Genomic DNA, 19,853 nt, shown 5'->3' with positions numbered 1-19,853 from the left:
ATTTGTCCTCATCACATAAGGCCAGGGTATATCGGGTGTGCTTTCTAGAATAAGAGTAAGAGTATAGAAAGGACAATAGAGGTTAAAATGAGTTTACTTCTCTATTTATTTGAGCTCACAGTAGTTACATAGTCTTTCGTCTTCCATTTCACCATGATACCAACCTGTTTCAATATCCCTGATCTGACCTGTTTCAATATCCCCGATCTGACCTGTTTCAATATCCCTGATCTGACCTGTTTCAATATCCCTGATCTGACCTGTTTCAATATCCCCGATCTGACCTGTTTCAATATCCCCGATCTGACCTGTTTCAATATCCCCGATCTGACCTGTTTCAATATCCCTGATCTGACCTGTTTCAATATCCCTGATCTGACCTGTTTCAATATCCCCGATCTGACCTGTTTCAATATCCCTGATCTGACCTGTTTCAATATCCCCGATCTTACCAGTTTCAATATCCCCGATCTTACCTGTTTCAATATCCCCGATCTTACCTGTTTCAATATCCCTGATCTTACCTGTTTCAATATCCCTGATCTTACCTGTGCACATAGTGATCTCTTGCTTTTAGGTAGGTTATACATAATATATCTCTCACACACAAATTCACCCTTAATCAAACAAAAGTTTCTCAATTTGGGTTTAGAATTCATCTCACCACCCATTTTTTTTCATATTGCATCAACAGTTGTTTTTCAATCATATCTATGTCTCGCTTCATTTCGTTTTCGTACAGATGTTCACAGTCAGACTCTTGAAAAAGTTTGGACATTTCAGCTGACCAGGCTCCCCCTATGGATAGATCCCGTTGAAAAACTTTACTAGCTATTCTGGCAGTTGGCATATCCAGCAGTCTATTCTAAAGTCTCACCACACATGCCTTCCATCTCACCTCACAGGGTTCCCAGCCCATATCCCCAGTTATTGCAAGGAAAGGTGCAAACTTGTGGACACGTAAAAAGTAACATACTGCTCTGTTATGGGCATGTTGGTTTTTAAAATAACTCTTAGCACCCCACACTCCTGCTGAATAGTCCAGAACAGGACACACGCATGTCTGATGCAGTTTGGAGTATGTAGAATAACCAATATCTTTGAGTGTTTTTGTTTTTCCCATAACTCCTCCAAGAACTCTACTTCCTGAGTCGGCTAGGGCTGATGTTCTGTATAGAAAGGTAATATGTTCATCAATAAAAAGACCCAAATATGTATAATTGCTAGTAAACTCAAGAATGTCTTCACCAAAACAAAACTGAAAAACACTTATCTTAGTAGCTGGTTTTCTAAAAGTCATTATCTGTGTTTTTGTCTGGTTGATCATGAGTCTCTATATTTTACACCAATTGACTGCACATAATAACATGTTCTGCAGGTCTTGTTCAGTTTCTTCCATCTAAATAGTATCATCAGCATATAAAAGGATTCTTAACATTTCATCATCATATCTTACTCCAATATTTAACTGTGGAATTTCTTTTGCCAAGTAATTTATAAATAAAGCAAACAAAGTCGGTGATAAGGCATCTCCTTGTTTTACACCCGAGGGTGTGGGAAACCAGTCTGTACCATACTCATGAACCTGCACACAAGCAATTGATACTTTGTAAAGAGACTGGATTGCGTAATCAAATTTCCCTTCAACCCTTGTTTTTAACAAACTATAGGCTAAAATAGCCCTATTTACAAAATCATAAGCTTTCTGGAAATCAATGAAACATGCAAAAGTAGGCTTCTCTCCGTGTAATTTATTTCTGATTATTGTACCGAGAAGATATGATCTGTACAGGCTCTGGATTTACCAAAACCATTTTGTTCTTCCACCAGAATGTTTTGATCCTCCAAAAATGTAATTAGCCTATTGTTGAGGATGGATGAAAATATAATTTATAAACTGTACTTAATAAACTTATGCCTCTATAGTTCAGTTGCACTCTTGGGTAATTTTTTTGAAGATTTGGGAATGTGATTCACTATAGACTTATACCAAGTGGACGGCAGTATACTGTACTCAAAACACATTTGGAGCAAATCATATAGGACGTGAATTAATTTAGGGGATTTTAAAACCTCATTAGGCAGTTCATCAATGCCAAACGCTTTCCCATTTTTTGCAGCGTCAATCACCTTCTTAACTCCTGCCACAGAGAGCTCCTCATTTAAATACAGGTTACATATATCAGAGGGTTCTAACATTGTATTTTCCAGTTTAGTTTTCAGGGAACACATGTCTTTATAAAATTCTTCCTCAAAATATACCACAATATCAGAGTACCAGTGTTTTTCCAGGCCCAACTCAAGCACTGGATACATGTCCAATTATTTCCATGTCCAGTTATTTTTGTGGTATCAGAGAGCGATTGACTAGGACTCTCTCTGTCTCTGTCTCTGTGAAGGACTCTGACTACCTGTGGGTGGCGTTCCACCTGTACGATAGTGGCGATAGTGACGATGAGGAGGACGAGAGAAGGAGACTGCTCCAGCTACGACGAGACGAGTGGAAGAAGTCTCTGTCTGTCTGTCTGTCTGTCTGTCTGTCTTACTGTCTGTCTGTAGGTCTGTCTATCTTACTGTTTGTCTGTCTGTCTGTCTGTCTGTCTTACTGTCTGTCTGTCTGTCTGTCTATCTTACTGTCTGTCTGTAGGTCTGTCTATCTTACTGTTTGTCTGTCTGTCTGTCTGTCTGTCTGTCTGTCTTACTGTCTGTCTGTAGGTCTGTCTATCTTACTGTTTGTCTGTCTGTCTGTCTGTCTGTCTATCTTACTGTCTGTCTGTCTGTCTGTCTGTCTATCTTACTGTCTGTCTGTAGGTCTGTCTATCTTACTGTTTGTCTGTCTGTCTGTCTGTCTGTCTTACTGTCTGTCTGTAGGTCTGTCTATCTTACTGTTTGTCTGTCTGTCTGTCTGTCTGTCTGTCTGTCTGTCTTACTGTCTCTCTGTAGGTCTGTCTATCTTACTGTTTGTCTGTCTGTCTGTCTGTCTTACTGTCTGTCTGTAGGTCTGTCTATCTGTCTGTCTGTCTGTCTGTCTGTCTGTAGGTCTGTCTATCTTACTGTCTGTCTGTAGGTCTGTCTATCTGTCTGTCTGTCTGTCTGTCTGTCTGTCTGTCTGTCTGTAGGTCTGTCTATCTTACTGTTTGTCTGTCTGTCTGTCTGTCTTTCTTACTGTCTGTCTGTAGGTCTGTCTATCTTACTGTTTGTCTGTCTGTCTGTCTGTCTGTCTTACTGTCTGTCTGTAGGTCTGTCTATCTTACTGTCTGTCTGTAGGTCTGTCTATCTTACTGTTTGTCTGTCTGTCTGTCTGTCTGTCTTACTGTCTGTCTGTAGGTCTGTCTATCTTACTGTTTGTCTGTCTGTCTGTCTGTCTGTCTGTCTGTCTGTCTTACTGTCTCTCTGTAGGTCTGTCTATCTTACTGTTTGTCTGTCTGTCTGTCTGTCTTACTGTCTGTCTGTAGGTCTGTCTATCTGTCTGTCTGTCTGTCTGTCTGTCTGTAGGTCTGTCTATCTTACTGTCTGTCTGTAGGTCTGTCTATCTGTCTGTCTGTCTGTCTGTCTGTCTGTCTGTCTGTCTGTAGGTCTGTCTATCTTACTGTTTGTCTGTCTGTCTGTCTGTCTTTCTTACTGTCTGTCTGTAGGTCTGTCTATCTTACTGTTTGTCTGTCTGTCTGTCTGTCTGTCTTACTGTCTGTCTGTAGGTCTGTCTATCTTACTGTCTGTCTGTAGGTCTGTCTATCTTACTGTTTGTCTGTCTGTCTGTCTGTCTGTCTTACTGTCTGTCTGTAGGTCTGTCTATCTTACTGTTTGTCTGTCTGTCTGTCTGTCTTACTGTCTGTCTGTAGGTCTGTCTATCTGTCTGTCTGTCTGTCTGTCTGTCTGTCTGTCTGTCTTACTGTCTGTCTGTAGGTCTGTCTATCTTACTGTTTGTCTGTCTGTCTGTCTGTCTTACTATCTGTCTGTAGGTCTGTCTATCTTACTGTTTGTCTGTCTGCCACACTATTTTCATTCTTTTTTCTCCATTCTTTTTTGTTGTAATCATGTTTCTTACATTATGAGGACTGCGAGCAGCTAACAAACCAGTGTGTGTGGACAGGAGGCGGAGGCAGAAGATGGAGGCTCTAAAGGGTCAGAAGCAGGAGTACATGACAGGGGTGTGGAACGTCAACACGGTGCTGCTGAGAGGGCTGTGGAAGGAACCCGATCTGGAGGGTAACAAACACTCACACACACTAACTTTTGACCATAGTAATTTAGTGAGTCATTCAAAAGCAGGATGTTCCAGTCAAGGATTGTGAAATAAAAGGAAGTCAAACAGTTCTGGTTTAGTAGTAATGTCATGACTCATTGGATTTCTGGCTCGTTAGTACTAAACCTGTTTCATAGCCTATTGTTTCTAGACTCATAGGTAACCTATTGTCTGTTGGGTTTTTTACAGAAGAGGAAGAGAGCCCAGATGAAGAAATAACCAGCCCTAAACAGGTGTGTGTGTATGCGTGTCTTAATGTACAGATGATACTATAAATGTTCAGTACAGATTGCAAAATAGTTGGGAAGAGATTTTTTATGTACCGATTCCATGGTACAGGGTGTATGAGTTGATAAAAAAACAACGCCAGATTCAAGACTTTGTGCTTTTCAGCTTTAATTATTATATAGAATTCTTGCAACCAACAACATTTTGAAAATTTGGGGCATAAAATCATCGAAGCTCTGCAGATTTTGTTGTGAGGATACAGAATCAATAGACCATTTATTTTGGTATTGCCCTCAGGTAGCCTCTTTCTGGTCTCAGGTTCAGGAATGGCTGAAAATGCATAACATTGATATAAAATTTACCCTAGAAATAGTACTGTTAGGAGATCTGGAGAGACCAGGTCTGTCAATTACTAATATACTAATACTCTTAGTAAAAGTATTTATCTTCAACTCGCAATCTGTGGATTCTATTCGATTAGATAGATTGAAATTGTACATTAAGCATCACAGCATAGTTGAAAGATACATGTTGTGTAGAAATCCGAAGAGGGTGGCCAACAGAGATAGGTGGGATGGGCTGAGGGAAGCTGAGGGTTGGGATGTGGAATTGGAGACAAGTGGGAGTGGAGTTGCTGGGCAGGAGATGGAATGATGCATGAAAAATAAAGTCAAAATAAAACATAATAAAAAGTCAATTTGAATGACACTGAGGGGCAGTGTTTTTACAGCTAATGCTCACCATATACTACCAAAATGTCTTCCATACCTTGAACAGAATTGTGTGTGTGTGTGTATACATCCGTTTATGTGTATGTGTCCGTGTGTGTGCATTTGTATACATCCGTGTGTGTGTGCACGCGTTTCCTCCCAGGCCACAGCAGCATGGGAGCGCACTGCCCGTCTCATCCAGCAGAGGGAGTCTCTGCTGGCTCGTCTGGAGATGTTTGACAAGGACGCTTCTGACCCCAACCGCTTCTTCCTGCAAGGTACTGCATAATATATATCTGCTCTGGGGTAAAGTTTCCCCTTGGTGCAGATATATTCCCACGAGCCCGTCCTCCCCAATTAAGATGACACCAACCTCCTGTGCTCCTTACAATATTATAACATATTGCTTTTACAGCGTATTGTATTGGATGATATATTGTAAATTGCTAAATATATCATCATATTATTATTGTTATAAATAAAAGGCAGTTGATGAAATATCTAATGCCAGAGTACACCCTACTGGACAAAAAAATGTAAGCGCCTGGTATTCCCAGGCAGTCTCCCAGCCAAGTACTAACTAGGCCCAACCCTGCATAGCTTCTGAGAGGCTAGTATGGTCGTAAGTGAAGGAACATATCTTCATGTACTTTACAAAGTGAATGTTTTTCGCTCTATCTTTCTTTTTTTCCTTCCTTCCTTCCTCTTTCTTTATTTTCTTTCTATTAATTCCTTCCTGCCCCTCTCTCTCTTTCTCGCTCTCTCTCTCACTCATTTTTTTCTTTCTCAGGCTACCAGGGCACCTCTCTAGCCAGGTTGGATGAGTCCAAGCACCGGAGCATACTCAACTCCCAGATCTGTTCTCTGGAGATGGTGTTGTCTAAGATTCTCCACCACATTACAGACAGCTTCCACGACACTGTCACCTACAAGGTGAGTCAGGCCAATGGGCCATACATCAGGGGTCTATTAATTAGTGTACAGCGTAGCAAATTGTTTTGCAACGGAAAACGAAAACCTGTGTTTCTTATTAGACAAATTGAGCAAAGTCCCTCCTTGTTTTTGCTTGTTTGCTTCCGTTGACTTCCTAGTGAATATGACCCACTAGTGTCACTGTGCTCTCTGACATACAGCACATGCAGTATGCTATGGGGGATAGAGAGAGACAGAGCGAAAGCAGAGTTTTTAGTTTGGTGATTTACCCTCATTGAAAGAGCCTTGCTCACTTCCTCTGTTTCATCCTCTGGCCGTGTCCAAAATTGGTCCTGTCTTGCCTCCTACTTACTAAAACTGCATAATGTGTAATAGTCATATATTCTATCTAGAACATACCAGTTAGAAAATATTTATGCAGTAAGCTACAAATATTGACATACTAGGCTCATACACACTGAGAAAACGCTATGAAGAGCTCTGCGCCATCCCACATCTGATTATCCCCAATAACCAGAACTTGTCAACTCATCATCAAGTCCTTAATTGGTTTAATCAGGTGTAGTAGTATTGGGCTAGAACAAAAGCCCCAAAACTCTGGTGTAGCCAGACATAACTAAGCAGTTTCCTCACAGCTGTGTTTTCAACGGTCACTTTCTCACTCTCTCCAGGGGAGGCCGTACAGGGAGAAGATGCGAAATACTGTCACCACTGATAAATCCACTATAATTGAGAATTTCAATAAGCATTTTTCTACGGCTGGCCATGCTTTCCACCTGGCTACCCCTACCCCGGTCAACAGCACTCCACCCCCCACAGCAACTCGCCCAAGCCTTCCCCATTTCTCCTTCTCCCAAATCCAGTCAGCTGATGTTCTGAAAGAGCTGCAAAATCTGGACCCCTTCAAATCAGCCGGGCTAGACAATCTGGACCCTTTCTTTCTAAAATTATCTGCCGAAATTGTTGCCACCCCTATTACTAGCCTGTTCAACCTCTCTTTTGTGTCGTCTGAGATTCCCAAAGATTGGAAAGCAGCTGCGGTCATCCCCCTCTTCAAAGTGGGGGACACTCTTGACCCAAACTGCTACAGACCTATATCTATCCTACCATGCCTTTCTAAGGTCTTCGAAAGCCAAGTCAACAAACAGATTACCGACCATTTCGAATCTCACCATACCCTCTCTGCTATGCAATCTGGTTTCAGAGCTGGTCATGGGTGCACCTGAGCCACGCTCAAGGTCCTAAACGATATCTTAACTGCCATCGATAAGAAACATTACTGTGCAGCCGTATTCATTGATCTGGCCAAGGCTTTCGACTCTGTCAATCACCACATCCTCATCGGCAGACTCGACAGCCTTGGTATCTCAAATGATTGCCTCGCCTGGTTCACCAACTACTTCTCTGATAGAGTTCAGTGTGTCAAATCGGAGGGTCTGTTATCCGGACCTCTGGCAGTCTCTATGGGGGTGCCACAGGGTTCAATTCTTGGACCAACTCTCTTCTCTGTATACATCAATGATGTTGCTCTTGCTGCTGGTGAGTCTCTGATCCACCTCTACGCAGACAACACCATTCTGTATACTTCTGGCCCTTCTTTGGACACTGTGTTAACAACCCTCCAGGCAAGCTTCAATGCCATACAACTCTCCTTCCGTGGCCTCCAATTGCTCTTAAATACAAGTAAAACTAAATGCATGCTCTTCAACCGATCGCTGCCCGCACCTGCCCGCCTGTCCAACATCACTACTCTGGACGGCTCTGACTTAGAATACGTGTGACAACTACAAATACCTAGGTGTCTGGTTAGACTGTAAACTCTCCTTACAGACTCACATTAAGCCTCTCCAATCCAAAGTTAAATCTAGAATTGGCTTCCTATTTCACTCATGCTGCCAAACATACCCTTGTAAAACTGACCATCCTACCAATCCTCGACTTCGGCGATGTCATTTACAAAATAGCCTCCAATACCCTACTCAACAAATTGGATGCAGTCTATCACAGTGCCATCTGGTTTGTCACCAAAGCCCCATATACTACCCACCATTGCGACCTGTACGCTCTCGTTGGCTGGCCCTCGCTTCATACTCGTCGCCAAACCCACTGGCTCCATGTCATCTACAAGACCCTACTAGGTAAAGTCCCCCCTTATCTCAGCTCGCTGGTCACCATAGCATCACCCACCTGTAGCACGCGCTCCAGCAGGTATATCTCTCTGGTCACCCCCAAAACCAATTATTTCTTTGGCCGCCTCTCCTTCTAGTTCTCTGCTGTCAATGACTGGAACGAACTACAAATATCTCTGAAACTGGAAACACTTATCTCCCTCACTAGCTTTAAGCTCCAGCTGCCAGAGCAGCTCACAATATTACTGCACCTGTACATAGCCCACCTATAATTTAGCCCAAACAACTACCTCTTTCCCTACTGTATTTATTTATTTTATTTATTTATTTATTTTGCTCCTTTGCACCCCATTATTTTTATTTCTACTTTGCACATTTCTTCCACTGCAAGTCTACCATTCCAGTGTTTTACTTGCTATATTGTATTTACTTTGCCACCATGGCCTTTTTTTTGCCTTTACCTCCCTTATCTCACCTCATTTGCTCACATCGTATATAGACTTGTCTATACTGTATTATTGACTGTATGTTTGTTTTACTCTATGTGTAACTGTGTCGTTGTGTGTCGAACTGCTTTGCTTTATCTTGGCCAGGTCGCAATTATAAATGAGAACTTGTTTTCAACTTGCCTACCTGGTTAAATAAAGGTGAAATAAATAAATAAAATGTAAAAAAAAAACAACCTTCAGCTGGGCACCCACCCCACCCCCCAAGGACACACCCCGACCCTCAGCCAAAGACCCCACCCTCACACACACAGCCACTCCAACCCAACCCAGCTGAGCTCAGTGTATCCGGTATAAGTTTGAACTTTGTATGCAAATGAATAAAATGCTTGGATAATTGTTTGTATACACTGCTGGGAATGAAATATTATATTTGATCATTTGTATGTATTCATATTATGTATAATCCATTATCATTATGAACGTGATTGGATAGTATTTATGCACTACTAGTAGGTTCATCTGACATTGACAACATTTGATATGGAGAATATTTTGTCATTAATCATTTACATTATTTTGTTCTGAGTGTGGCAGAAACATGCAACTCTAAGTGCCATGACAAAAGGAACGCTGTTTGCACTATGAGTCTATTTAGGGCCACTGGTAAGTGCGTTATCAGTTTTACCAAGTGCAATACCAAATATACCGAGCTAGCACTGCAGGCCTACAAGTTTACAATGAACAACAAGCTGTCACGTATCACCAGGCAGCCTGCTCCCATCTGCCTAGTTACAGTCAAGCATGCATTATCTCACCCTCTCACGTGTGCGCGAAACGCCACCGCATTGGTCATTTCAGACCGGGGAGTGTTTTTGTTATAATTCAGGAAGAACACTACTCATTTCAAAAATAGTTGGGGATTTTTGTCAGAATTACATTATTTTCAAAGGAAATTATTATAATCCTGAGCACTATCGAGTGTGGATAGCGAGCTCCTGTGTTGAGCAAATAGATACACGTGAGTAGTTGTATTTAATTTCCTTACAACTTGGGTAAGTCTTATTACGAGTGAAGTATGTGCCACCTTCAGTTAAAAAGTGTTGTTCCTATCTTTTGTTTTTATAAACATTATAAAATGTTTGTCTGCTTGTGGAAATAATAAACGTATAAATAGCGTTTGTTATGCATACTATATAGCCTACTACAGACAGCTGCTGTGTAGTTTTGGGAATGTCGGCTAGCTACACTGCTGTGTCGAAAAGCTGTCAAATTAGACAGTAACGTTGATAGTTAACTATCAAGTGCACAGTTAGCTAGCTATACGCCAGTCGGCTACATATACTGACTGACAAAAGCCTACAATCAATGTTCACCCTAAAGAGGACATTTGGTAACTTCCCGAAGTTGAATCATCGCAATATCTGGCAAGTCAGTGCACGCAGACTGAATGGAAAGATGGATAACGGAAGTAGTCTCAATTGTTGTTTTTCTGCTACAAATAAGTTGGTCAAGTCAGTCAAACTTTTATTCCATTCTCAACCACATTCATGGAGAAGAAAGTCAGCTGTCCTTACGAAATATATTGCGGTCAAAGTGCTGTATAACTGCAGTATGCTGCAAATACTGCCTCAAATACCACAGTCGACTGCAGTTACTGCACTTTTACTGCAATTTCAAAACTGCATTTTTTTTTTTTGTAAGGGCAGCATTTTCAAGTATTTTATGGCACTGTAGTATTACAAGGATCTTCATCATACTGTATATTTACCTATCAGAGCTCTTATCAGTGTCCAGTTTTATTTTAGGTGAGGCACAGGAGTCACACTAAGAGACAGCAGTGCTAGTAGTGGTTCTGTCCTAGCTCTGATCCAGGGTGTTACGTGCAGCTTGAGCCTCCTTCAAAGTATTATTGTTCAAGAAGGCTCAAGCCACACAGCACACTGGACCAGAGCTTGTGCTGCCCATACTACATCTATCCATGCAACTTCCTTTCCCCGCAGTTCCCATCACCTGCCAATCAATCACCATTCCAGCCCAGCCACCCCACCTGTGTGGTCGGACCAGGTCTGGCCCGTTGGCATGGCGATGATGGAGGAAGGGGCACGGAGCTGCCTGCTTCAGTCACGCTCCAGCCTGGAGCAGGACATCAGGGCTTCCTACCTGATGGATCACATGATCAGTGACGGTGTGCTGACGGGGGACGAGGAGGACAGGATCAGGAGCAAGGTGGGGTGAGGAGGTGGGGAAGTACAGTAGCACCCTTTTCATACACTTTCCTATGTCCATACTGGTAAGTGTGTAGTGATGATTAAGTGTATAAAAGTGTTTGTTGTGGGCCAGATTCCAAACAAACTTTCACACTACTGAGCCAACCGAGGGCACTGTGCTGGGAAAAGTTATAAGTGGTTGGGTGCCTGATTCCAAACAAACACCCTCATAAGAGAGAGGGAGGAACAAAGAGAGGAAGGGGGGAGAAAGAGGTAAAGTCAGAGAGATTGCATGGCCTTTTAAACACTTAACACTACGGACATCTGAAAGAACTGCATCGGTGTAAGAAATGCAATAAAGTGGATTCAAAATTCACATGGTCTCTCTCCATTGATCAGCCCACCAGGAAAGAGCAGGCGGCGGCCCTGCTGGAGCTGCTCCTGAGGAAGGATAACCATGCCTACATCTCCTTCTACAACGCCCTGGTCCGCGAGAGCTACGGAGACCTGGCCAGCCTGCTCCACAACAGCCTGCCCCTGGTCTCCCCCGAGGCTGAGAAGAGCTTCTCAGACGGTGGCACCCGCTATGGTGAGCTGCCCCAAAGGGTGGAGAATGGAGAATACCAGGAGACTAGGGCAGTCTGAGATGTGCCCTCCTTTTCTGATACAGGGAAATAATATACAGTGGGGAGAAAAAGTATTTGATACACTGCCGATTTTGCAGGTTTTCCTACTCACAAAGCATGTAGAGGTCTACATGTATCAAATACTTGTTCTCCCCACTGTACAGGGGAGCTCTATGTATATGTACAGTTGAAGTCGGAGGTTTACATACACCTTAGCCAAATACATTTAAACTCAGTTTTTCACAACTCCTGACATTTAATCATAGTAAAAATACCCTGTCTTACGTCAGTTAGGATCACCACTTTATTTTAAGAATGTGAAATGTCAGAATAAGAAGAGAGAATTATTTTATTTCAGCTTTTATTTCCTTCATCACATTCCCAGTGGGTCAAAAGTTTACATACACTAAATTTAGTATTTGGTAGCATTGCCTTTAAATTGTTTAACTTTGGTCAAACATTTTGGGTAGCCTTCCACAAGCTTCGCACAATAAGTTGGGTGAATTTTGGCCCATTCCTCCTGACAGAGCTGGTGTAACAGGTTTGTAGGCCTCCTTGCTCGCACATGCTTTTTCAGTTCTGCCCACAAATTTTCTATACGATTGAGGTCAGTGATTTGCGATGGCCACTCCAATACCTTGACTTTGTTGTCCTTAAGCCATTTTGCCACAACTTTGAAAGTATGCTTGGGGTCATTGCCCATTTGGAAGACCCATTTGTGACAAAGCTTCAACTTCCTGACTGATGTCTTGAGATGTTGCTTCAATATATCCACATAAGTTTCCTTCCTTATGATGAATCTATTTTGTGAAGTGCACCAGTCCCTCCTGCAGCAAAGCACCCCCACAACATGATGCTGCCACCCATGTGCTTCATAGTTGGGATGGTGTTCTTCGGCTTGCAAGCCTCCCCATTTTTCCTCCAAACATAACGATGGTCATTATGGCCAAAAAGTTTGATTTTTGTTTCATCAGACCAGAGGACATTTCTCCAAAAAGTATGATCTTTGTCCCCATGTGCAGTTGCAAACCGTAGTCTGGCTGTTTGGGAGCAGTGGCTTCTTCCTTGCTGAGTGACCTTTCAGGTTATGTCGATAGAGCACTCGTTTTACTGTGGGTATAGATACTTTTGTACCTGTTTCCTCCAGCATCTTTACAAGGTCCTTTGCTGTTGTTCTGGGATTGATTTGCACTTTTCGCACCAAAGTACGTTCATCTCTACGAGACAGAACGTGTCTCCTTCCTGAGCAGTATGACGGCTGCGTGGTCCCATGGTGTTTATACTTGCGTACTATTGTTTGTACAGATGAACGTGTTACCTTCAGGTGTTTGGAAATTGCTCCCAAGGATGAACCAGACTTGTGGAGGTCTACAAAAAAATAATTCTGAGGTCTTGGCTGATTTGTTTTGATTTTCCCATGATGTCAAGCAAAGAGGCACTGAGTTTGAAGGTAGGCCTTGAAATCCATCCACAGGTACACCTCCAATTGACTCAAATTTGCCTATCAGAAGCTTCTAAAGCCATGACATCATTTTCTGGAATTTTCCAAGCTGTTTAAAGGCACAGTCAACTTACTGTATGTAAACTTCTGACCCACTGGAATTGTGATACAGTGAATTATAAGTGTAAACAATTGTTGGAACAATTACTTGTGTCATGCACAAAGTAGATGTCCTAACCGACTTGCCAAAACTATAGTTTGTTAACAAGAAATTTGTGGAGTGGTTGAAAAACAAGTTTTAATGACTCGAACCTAAGTGTATATAAACTTCCGTCTTCAACTGTATGTGTGTATGTGTGCTTCTGTTGGCTCACCTCTGTCTCTCTGCCTTGTTTGACCCCTCTGTTTATGCCATTGGCAACATACTGCATTTATATATAATGCCGTCTTTGCTGTATTACCCTGTTCCAGTCCAGGCGGTGCTGAGTGAGGGCGGCGTGCCCCAGAGACCCGTGGTGTTTGTGAGCCGGCCAGCCCTGATGAACCGGGTCAGGGAGAAGCTCTACCACTTGCAGAAGGAGCCTGGCTGGGTCACTGTTTTCGGCATGGCCGGCTCCGGCAAGTCTGTCTTGGCTGCGGAGGCAGTCCGAGACCACGCACTCATCACAGGTAGGTGGCTCCGGGATGAAGTTTTCCCTCGGTACAGATCTAGGATCAGTTTCCTCCCCCAATCTTAACCAAGCCCAATAATGGGTAAAATGTCAGACTGACTCAAGATGCATTTCAGGAGAGGGGTTAACACATGTAGAGGAGTTTCTTTTTCTCTCTGTCTGCATTCACTTTCTCTCTGTTTTCTCTTTGTCTGCATTCACTTTCTGTTTTCTCTCTTTATCACATTGGTCTAACTGTTCTCTGTCTGTCTGTCTCTGTCTGTCTGTGTCTCTGTGTCTCTGCCTCACCATCTTTCTCTCTCTCTGACCATCTTTCTCTCTGTTTTCTCTGTTTATCACATTGGTCTCTTGACTGTACTCTCTCTCTCCATCTGTGTCTCTCTCCCTGTCTTTCTCTCTCTCTCTGACCTGACACACACGCACACACACTCACTCACACTGGTCCTCCTGACACCCTCCCCCCCAGAGTGTTTTCCGGGAGGAGTCCACTGGCTGTCCGTAGGCCAGCTGGACCGGTCTGACCTGCTGGTTAGGATCCAGTCACTGTGTTTCCGTCTGGAGCAGCAGAGCCAGGAGAAAGACCCCTCGTCCTCCCTCCACCGGCCTCCTGGCTCTCTGGAGGAGGCCAAGGAGCGACTACGCTTCCTCATGCTCCGTCGTTACCCCAGGTCAGTCCCCCAGGGTTGATGTGGACTGGTAGCCAACTTTTCAACTTGGTCCATTTCTTCTAAATGGTGGCTGTTAATGATGAGTAGAACGTTCAGTTGGAACTCAGAAGTTTCAGCTCTGGAGTGAATTATTGTATGCTATTAATTCCATTCCAATTCCTGTCAATTGAATTAGATGTGTGTGTGTGCAGGTCGTTGCTGATACTGGATGACATCTGGGACAGCTCGGTGCTCAAGGCCTTTGACATCCAGTGTCGAGTACTGCTCACCACCCGAGACAGAAGCCTAGCCGACTGTGTCAGCGGTGTGTATGAGTAATAGCACTGATATTAATACCAACATTACTACAGTACTACTGAAAAGGATGACTTAATTTATAGAACACTTCTCAAACATTACACTCAATGCACCTGCATATGTGTGTGTGTGCGCACTCATGCGTGTATGTGTGTGTGTGTCCAGGTTCTAAGTCTGAGGTGGCAGTGGAGAGTGGTCTGGAGGAGGATCAGGCCTTGGAGATCCTCGCCCTGTATGTCAACGGGAAACCCCAGAGACTCCCAGAACAGGCCCGCAGCATTGTCAGAGAGTGCAAAGGTACACACACACACCATATGGAACTATAGTGTCAACAGAAATTGTATGGAATGAAATGAAAATTCCTTTCAGGTTTACAATAAAATGTCAATTTACTTCACATATTCAAGAGAAATACAGTATTACATTTTCATATGAAGGATTTGGGAAGCATTATGTAGTGCCCAAAAACATTGATAGAAATAATGAACAGATCATAAATAGAGAACAAGCTAATTAAACATCAAATAAAACAGCAACATGGCATACTGTAATAGTATGGATAGAATATAGTACATTATACAACGGGTGGGTCTAATCCTGAATGCTGATTGGTTAAAACCACATTCCAGCCGGTGTCTATTCCACAAGTTGCCACCGTTTTAAAGTGACTATGCATAAATAATAAACAACGGGGGGGGGGACACAATGTAAATAGTCCGGGTGGCCATTTGATTAATTGTTCAGCAGTCTTATAGCTTGGGGGTAGAAGCTTTTAAGGAGGCTTTTGGTGCTAGACTTGGCTCTCCGGTACTGCTTGCTGTGCATTTTTGGGCTTTCCTCTGACACTGCCTAGTATATAGGTCCAGGATGGCAGGAAGCTTGGCCCCAGTGATGTACTGGGCCGTATGCACTACCCTCTGTAGCGCCTTACGATCAGATTCCGAGCAGTTACCATACCAGGCGGTGATGCAACTGGTCAGGATGCTCTCGATGGTGCAGCTGTAGAACTTTTTCAGTATCTGGGGACCCATGCCAAATCTTTTCAGTCTCCTGAGGTGGAAAAGGTGTTGTCATGCCCTCTTCACAACTGTTTTGGTGTATTTGGACCATGATAGCTCGTTGGTGATGTGGACACCAAGTAACTTGAAACTCTCGACTCTCTCCACTTCAGCCCGTTGATGTTAATGGGGGTCTGTTCGGCCTGCCTTTTCCTGTAGTCCACGATCAGCTTCTTTGTCTTGCCCACATTGAGGGAGAGGTTGTTGTCCTGCCACCACACTGCCAGGTCACTGACCTCCTCCTTATAGGCTGTCTCGTTGTTGGTAATCAGGCCTACCACTGCTGTCGTCAGCAAACTTAATGATGGTATTGTAGTCGTGTTTGGCCACGCAGTCGTGGGTGAACAGGAAGTACAGGAGGGGACTAAGCACGCACCCCTGAGGGGCCCCAGTGTTGAGGATCAGCATGGCAGACATGTTGTTGCCTACCCTTACCACCTGGGGGCGGCCCGTCAGGATGTCCAGGATCCAGTTGCAGAGGGAGGTGTTTTGTCCCAGAGTCCTTAGCTTAGTGATGAGCTTTGTGGGTGCTATGGTGTTGAACGCTGACCTGTGAGTGAATAGCATTCTCACATAGGGGTTCCTTTTGTCCAGGTGCGAAAGGGCTGTGTGGAGTGCAATAGAGATTGCATCATCTGTGGACCCGTTGGGGCGGTATGCGAATTGGAGTGGGTCTAGGGTATCCAGGATGATGCTGTTGATGTGAGCCATGACCAGCCTTTCAAAGCACTTCATGGCTACAGACGTGAGTGCTTCGGGGCGGTAATAATTTGGGCAGGTTACTTTTGCTTCCTTGGGCACAGGGACTATGGTGGTCTGCTTGAAACATGTAGGTATTATAGACTCTGTTAGGTAGGGTTTGAAAATGTCAGTGAAGATAATCAGCTGGCATCACTTTTATGGATATATACAAAGAAATGTAAATTGAAAAAAGGTAAAACGAAATGGGGCTAGTTTGCAGTCTTTCCAGCTTCAGTTTTTAGTGATTGTGTTGTTGGCTCCTCTGTCCTGACAAGAGAGAGAAATTTCTATGTCAGTAGAAATCGTGCATCATTAGCTCATTGTTATGGATGTATCCAAGTAAATGTCACTAGAAAACAGCTCAAACAAACACAAATGCAGCTACTGTTGTTATTCTGGCTGCACTGTTTGACGTGACTGTAATTTAGCCGTAGTTAGCTAGCTAACAAGCAAGGGATAAGATCGTTGCCAGCCAGTATGGCTCTGGAACGAACGACTGGGTCGCGTCTCTGGCAACCGAACCGATAGAACGAATGAACGACCAGCCGGCTTGGGTAGCAACCCTGGAAGGATGAAATGGCATGAATAAGGTAATCAAAATCAAGTTTTTAATTAAAATATGTAAATCGTTATTTGAATATGTTGGTAACCCGTTAATCCCCTCAAAGCCAGTGTTTGGAGGATTTAATGGCACGGTTTGCCGGCTCTTGACTTTGTTTCAAGCCTAACAACACCCATGCCAATATATCCTACAAACACCGGCTTCTCGGGCATTATCACTTAATTATGATATTTAATAATGGTTCATGATAAATGAGTACAATGTGAGATGAGAAGGGAATCATTAATTATAGCTGGCACGGGGCAACCGATCCACACACTAACTCCATGTGCTTCTATTCAAAGCTCTTCCTTCTTTTTCGGCCCCCTTTTTTCTCTCTTTCTGTCATTCTTTCTTCTCTTCCTTGTGGAAGACCTTTCCATCTGGCTGCTCTTTCCATCTCAGTTTGAAGTTTTCAGTTATCCCATTGGCCTTCATTTTCTCCATTATCTGAGGAACAGAACCAGGATTTATGCCCTGAACACCTAATCTTACTGAATATTTATTTATTACATTGTAGGATTAACCAATTTGCATTACACATTTTAATTATGGCAGCTATATGTAGGTACCTGCACTCTTACGGTTTGAAGGGTTTATCATTACTTGGAGAACTCTCTTAACGTAAGGAGCAGTGGACTGTACTTGTTCACAGCGAGCTAGTCATTATGAATAAGAATTTATTCTTAACCCTTTACACTTGTGGGAAATTTACCTTTATGGAAAGGGCTAAATTGAAATGTTTCTAAAAGAAGAAATATGAATCGCATGATTGAAATGGAACAATTAGGAGATTATGGGGAAATTATTTGATCAAAGTTGAGGACACAACAGTTCACCTGATACAAGACTGAATCCAAACATTACACAGTTGATTTTATGTGCATTTTACGTTTACTGTACCTTTCATATCATTTGTTATTAGCGAAATCTGGAAATACTCTGGATCCATCCAGTAGCATGATAAGAATATTCCTGGAAAAGGTGGGATACGTACAACATAAGACAAAACAATTACAAGGGTTTGAGTGAGAGGACTAAGTGGCCACACTCCTCTCCAAAGTGTGCACAGTTCCTAAGTCATTCCAATGCACTTTTATGACTCAAAGAAGAGTGTTCAAATATAAAGTGTTTTTTTTTAGCTCTCCTAGTGGTGCTGTTGGGGAACTAGAGCAAGCAAATGTGTAGTTTTGTTTGGAACACAACCCTGCATCCCACTTTCACACAATTACTGTTTACGGACCATTTATAAATCGCAATCTGGGTCAGATGGGCATAAAATCTGCCATTTTGAACCCGTAAACTATCGAATCGTTCTGCCCCTGAACAAGGCAGTTAACCCACTGTTCCTCTGAACAAGGCAGTTAACCCACTGTTCCTCTGAACAAGGCAGTTAACCCACTGTTCCTCTGAACAAGGCAGTTAACCCACTGTTCCTCTGAACAAGGCAGTTAACCCACTGTTCCTCTGAACAAGGCAGTTAACCCACTGTTCCTCTGAACAAGGCAGTTAACCCACTGTTCCTCTGAACAAGGCAGTTAACCCACTGTTCCAAGGCCGTCATTGGAAATAAGAATTTGTTCTTAACTGACTTGCCTAGTTAAATAAAGAAAGTGTAAAGGGTTAACTGGCATACATGGTTAAATGAAGGTAAAAGTCTAGAAATGAAGAGGGTGAGACTCACCTGCTGTAAAATGGCCTCCCTCACGTAGCATCATTCAGGTCCATGTTTGGGTCTGGGGTCATCCTCACTCTCACTACCTGTATCTTCTTGCCTGTTGGGGCTCTTGGGTCTAACACATACACAGATATAACCCTTCTCAGCAGGGAATGAATTGGAAATTTAAACCACCAATTGAAATAATTCATAATGTAGCCTTTTCATGGTAATTTAGCTTTGGGGACCTGCATGTCGAAAGACACATTGTCAAGGTAGTCCAATTAAACTCCACAAAATGCAAAACCCATGACGCAGGGTGGTTGGTTATATACACAGTTAAGATGAACAGTCACCATTACATACAATAATGTTACATATTTAAATCTGTGTGGACAGTTATTCCAAATCAACAGCCCATTTAAGGAGATGAGTTCGGTGGCACAATAAGGGATTTTAACTTACTACTGTAGCAACAAAGGGACATTCCTTCAGACATTCTCTTGTCTATCCATTGGTCTGAGGTACTGCGATTCCAAGCAGCGCAGAACTCGTTCAGTTCTCTGTCGACCCAGTATCTGAACGAGGAGTTACTCTGGTCCGACCACGTCCAGGTGTCTTTGAACTGGCCGATCCACATGCCTCTACCCCCGGCCACGTTACAGATCTCTTTGTTCTCAGTCTGGTTCCTCACACTGGCCAGGTCTGTATGGTGCTTCCTGCAGCTCCCTCCAGGTCTTTAGCTGTTGAACCATTAGGAAACGACCAGCTGGAGACTTAGTCCCTATGGGGACAAATGTAACCGGCAGAGTTTGGATCAGTCCCATTTGAATTGTTGTCAATTCATAAACCTTTGGAAATCAAGCTTGGAGTTGACAAGAAATTTGAAAGACAAATGTTGCGACCTTGATAACCCCACAGTAATCTGTTACTTGGTGAACTTGTGTGTATGTGATGTTAGTGTCCTCTGGTGTTACCAGGTTAGTGTGTTTTAACTACAATACATGTAGTATGTCACTCACCGTCGTAGCACACTGGAGGTAGTCGAGTAGTGCAGGGATAGTTGTGCCATTTTCCAGAATCATGCACGACACCACAATCTTCATTCAAATTACCTGACTGGCCTGTGTTCCAAAACACACTAAACTCAGTCTGTCCCTCACTATAGTGGTCTATGTCTGCCAGAGACCACTG

At 43.1% G+C, this 19,853-nt stretch overlaps 1 protein-coding gene across 4 annotated transcripts in view; it reads left to right on the top strand.

Moving 5' to 3' along the window:
* The first annotated feature begins 4,352 nt into the window (after positions 1-4,352).
* The window catches only part of LOC110490568 (apoptotic protease-activating factor 1), an 85,896-nt gene continuing 70,395 nt past the window's right edge, over positions 4,353-19,853 (top strand). For 2 of the 4 annotated variants that reach the window (XM_036944935.2, XM_090200874.1), the window contains exons 1-7: positions 9,529-9,710; positions 10,693-10,918; positions 11,299-11,488; positions 13,438-13,635; positions 14,104-14,305; positions 14,497-14,609; positions 14,768-14,899. In XM_036944935.2, the coding sequence (XP_036800830.2) occupies positions 10,772-10,918; positions 11,299-11,488; positions 13,438-13,635; positions 14,104-14,305; positions 14,497-14,609; positions 14,768-14,899 (982 nt within the window). In that variant the 5' untranslated portion in view covers positions 9,529-9,710; positions 10,693-10,771. Of the gene's footprint in view, positions 4,477-5,344; positions 5,460-5,971; positions 6,115-9,526; positions 9,711-10,692; positions 10,932-11,298; positions 11,489-13,437; positions 13,636-14,103; positions 14,306-14,496; positions 14,610-14,767; positions 14,900-19,853 lie in introns of those variants that run through there. The other 2 variants (XM_090200872.1, XM_090200873.1) reach the window with 2 other exon arrangements.

Source organism: Oncorhynchus mykiss, chromosome 15 (assembly GCF_057628025.1).
Source record: "Oncorhynchus mykiss isolate SJ-2025 chromosome 15, ASM5762802v1, whole genome shotgun sequence".
In the NCBI taxonomy this organism is placed as follows: domain Eukaryota; kingdom Metazoa; phylum Chordata; class Actinopteri; order Salmoniformes; family Salmonidae; genus Oncorhynchus; species Oncorhynchus mykiss.
This window is presented reverse-complemented; position numbering and strand designations above follow the sequence as displayed.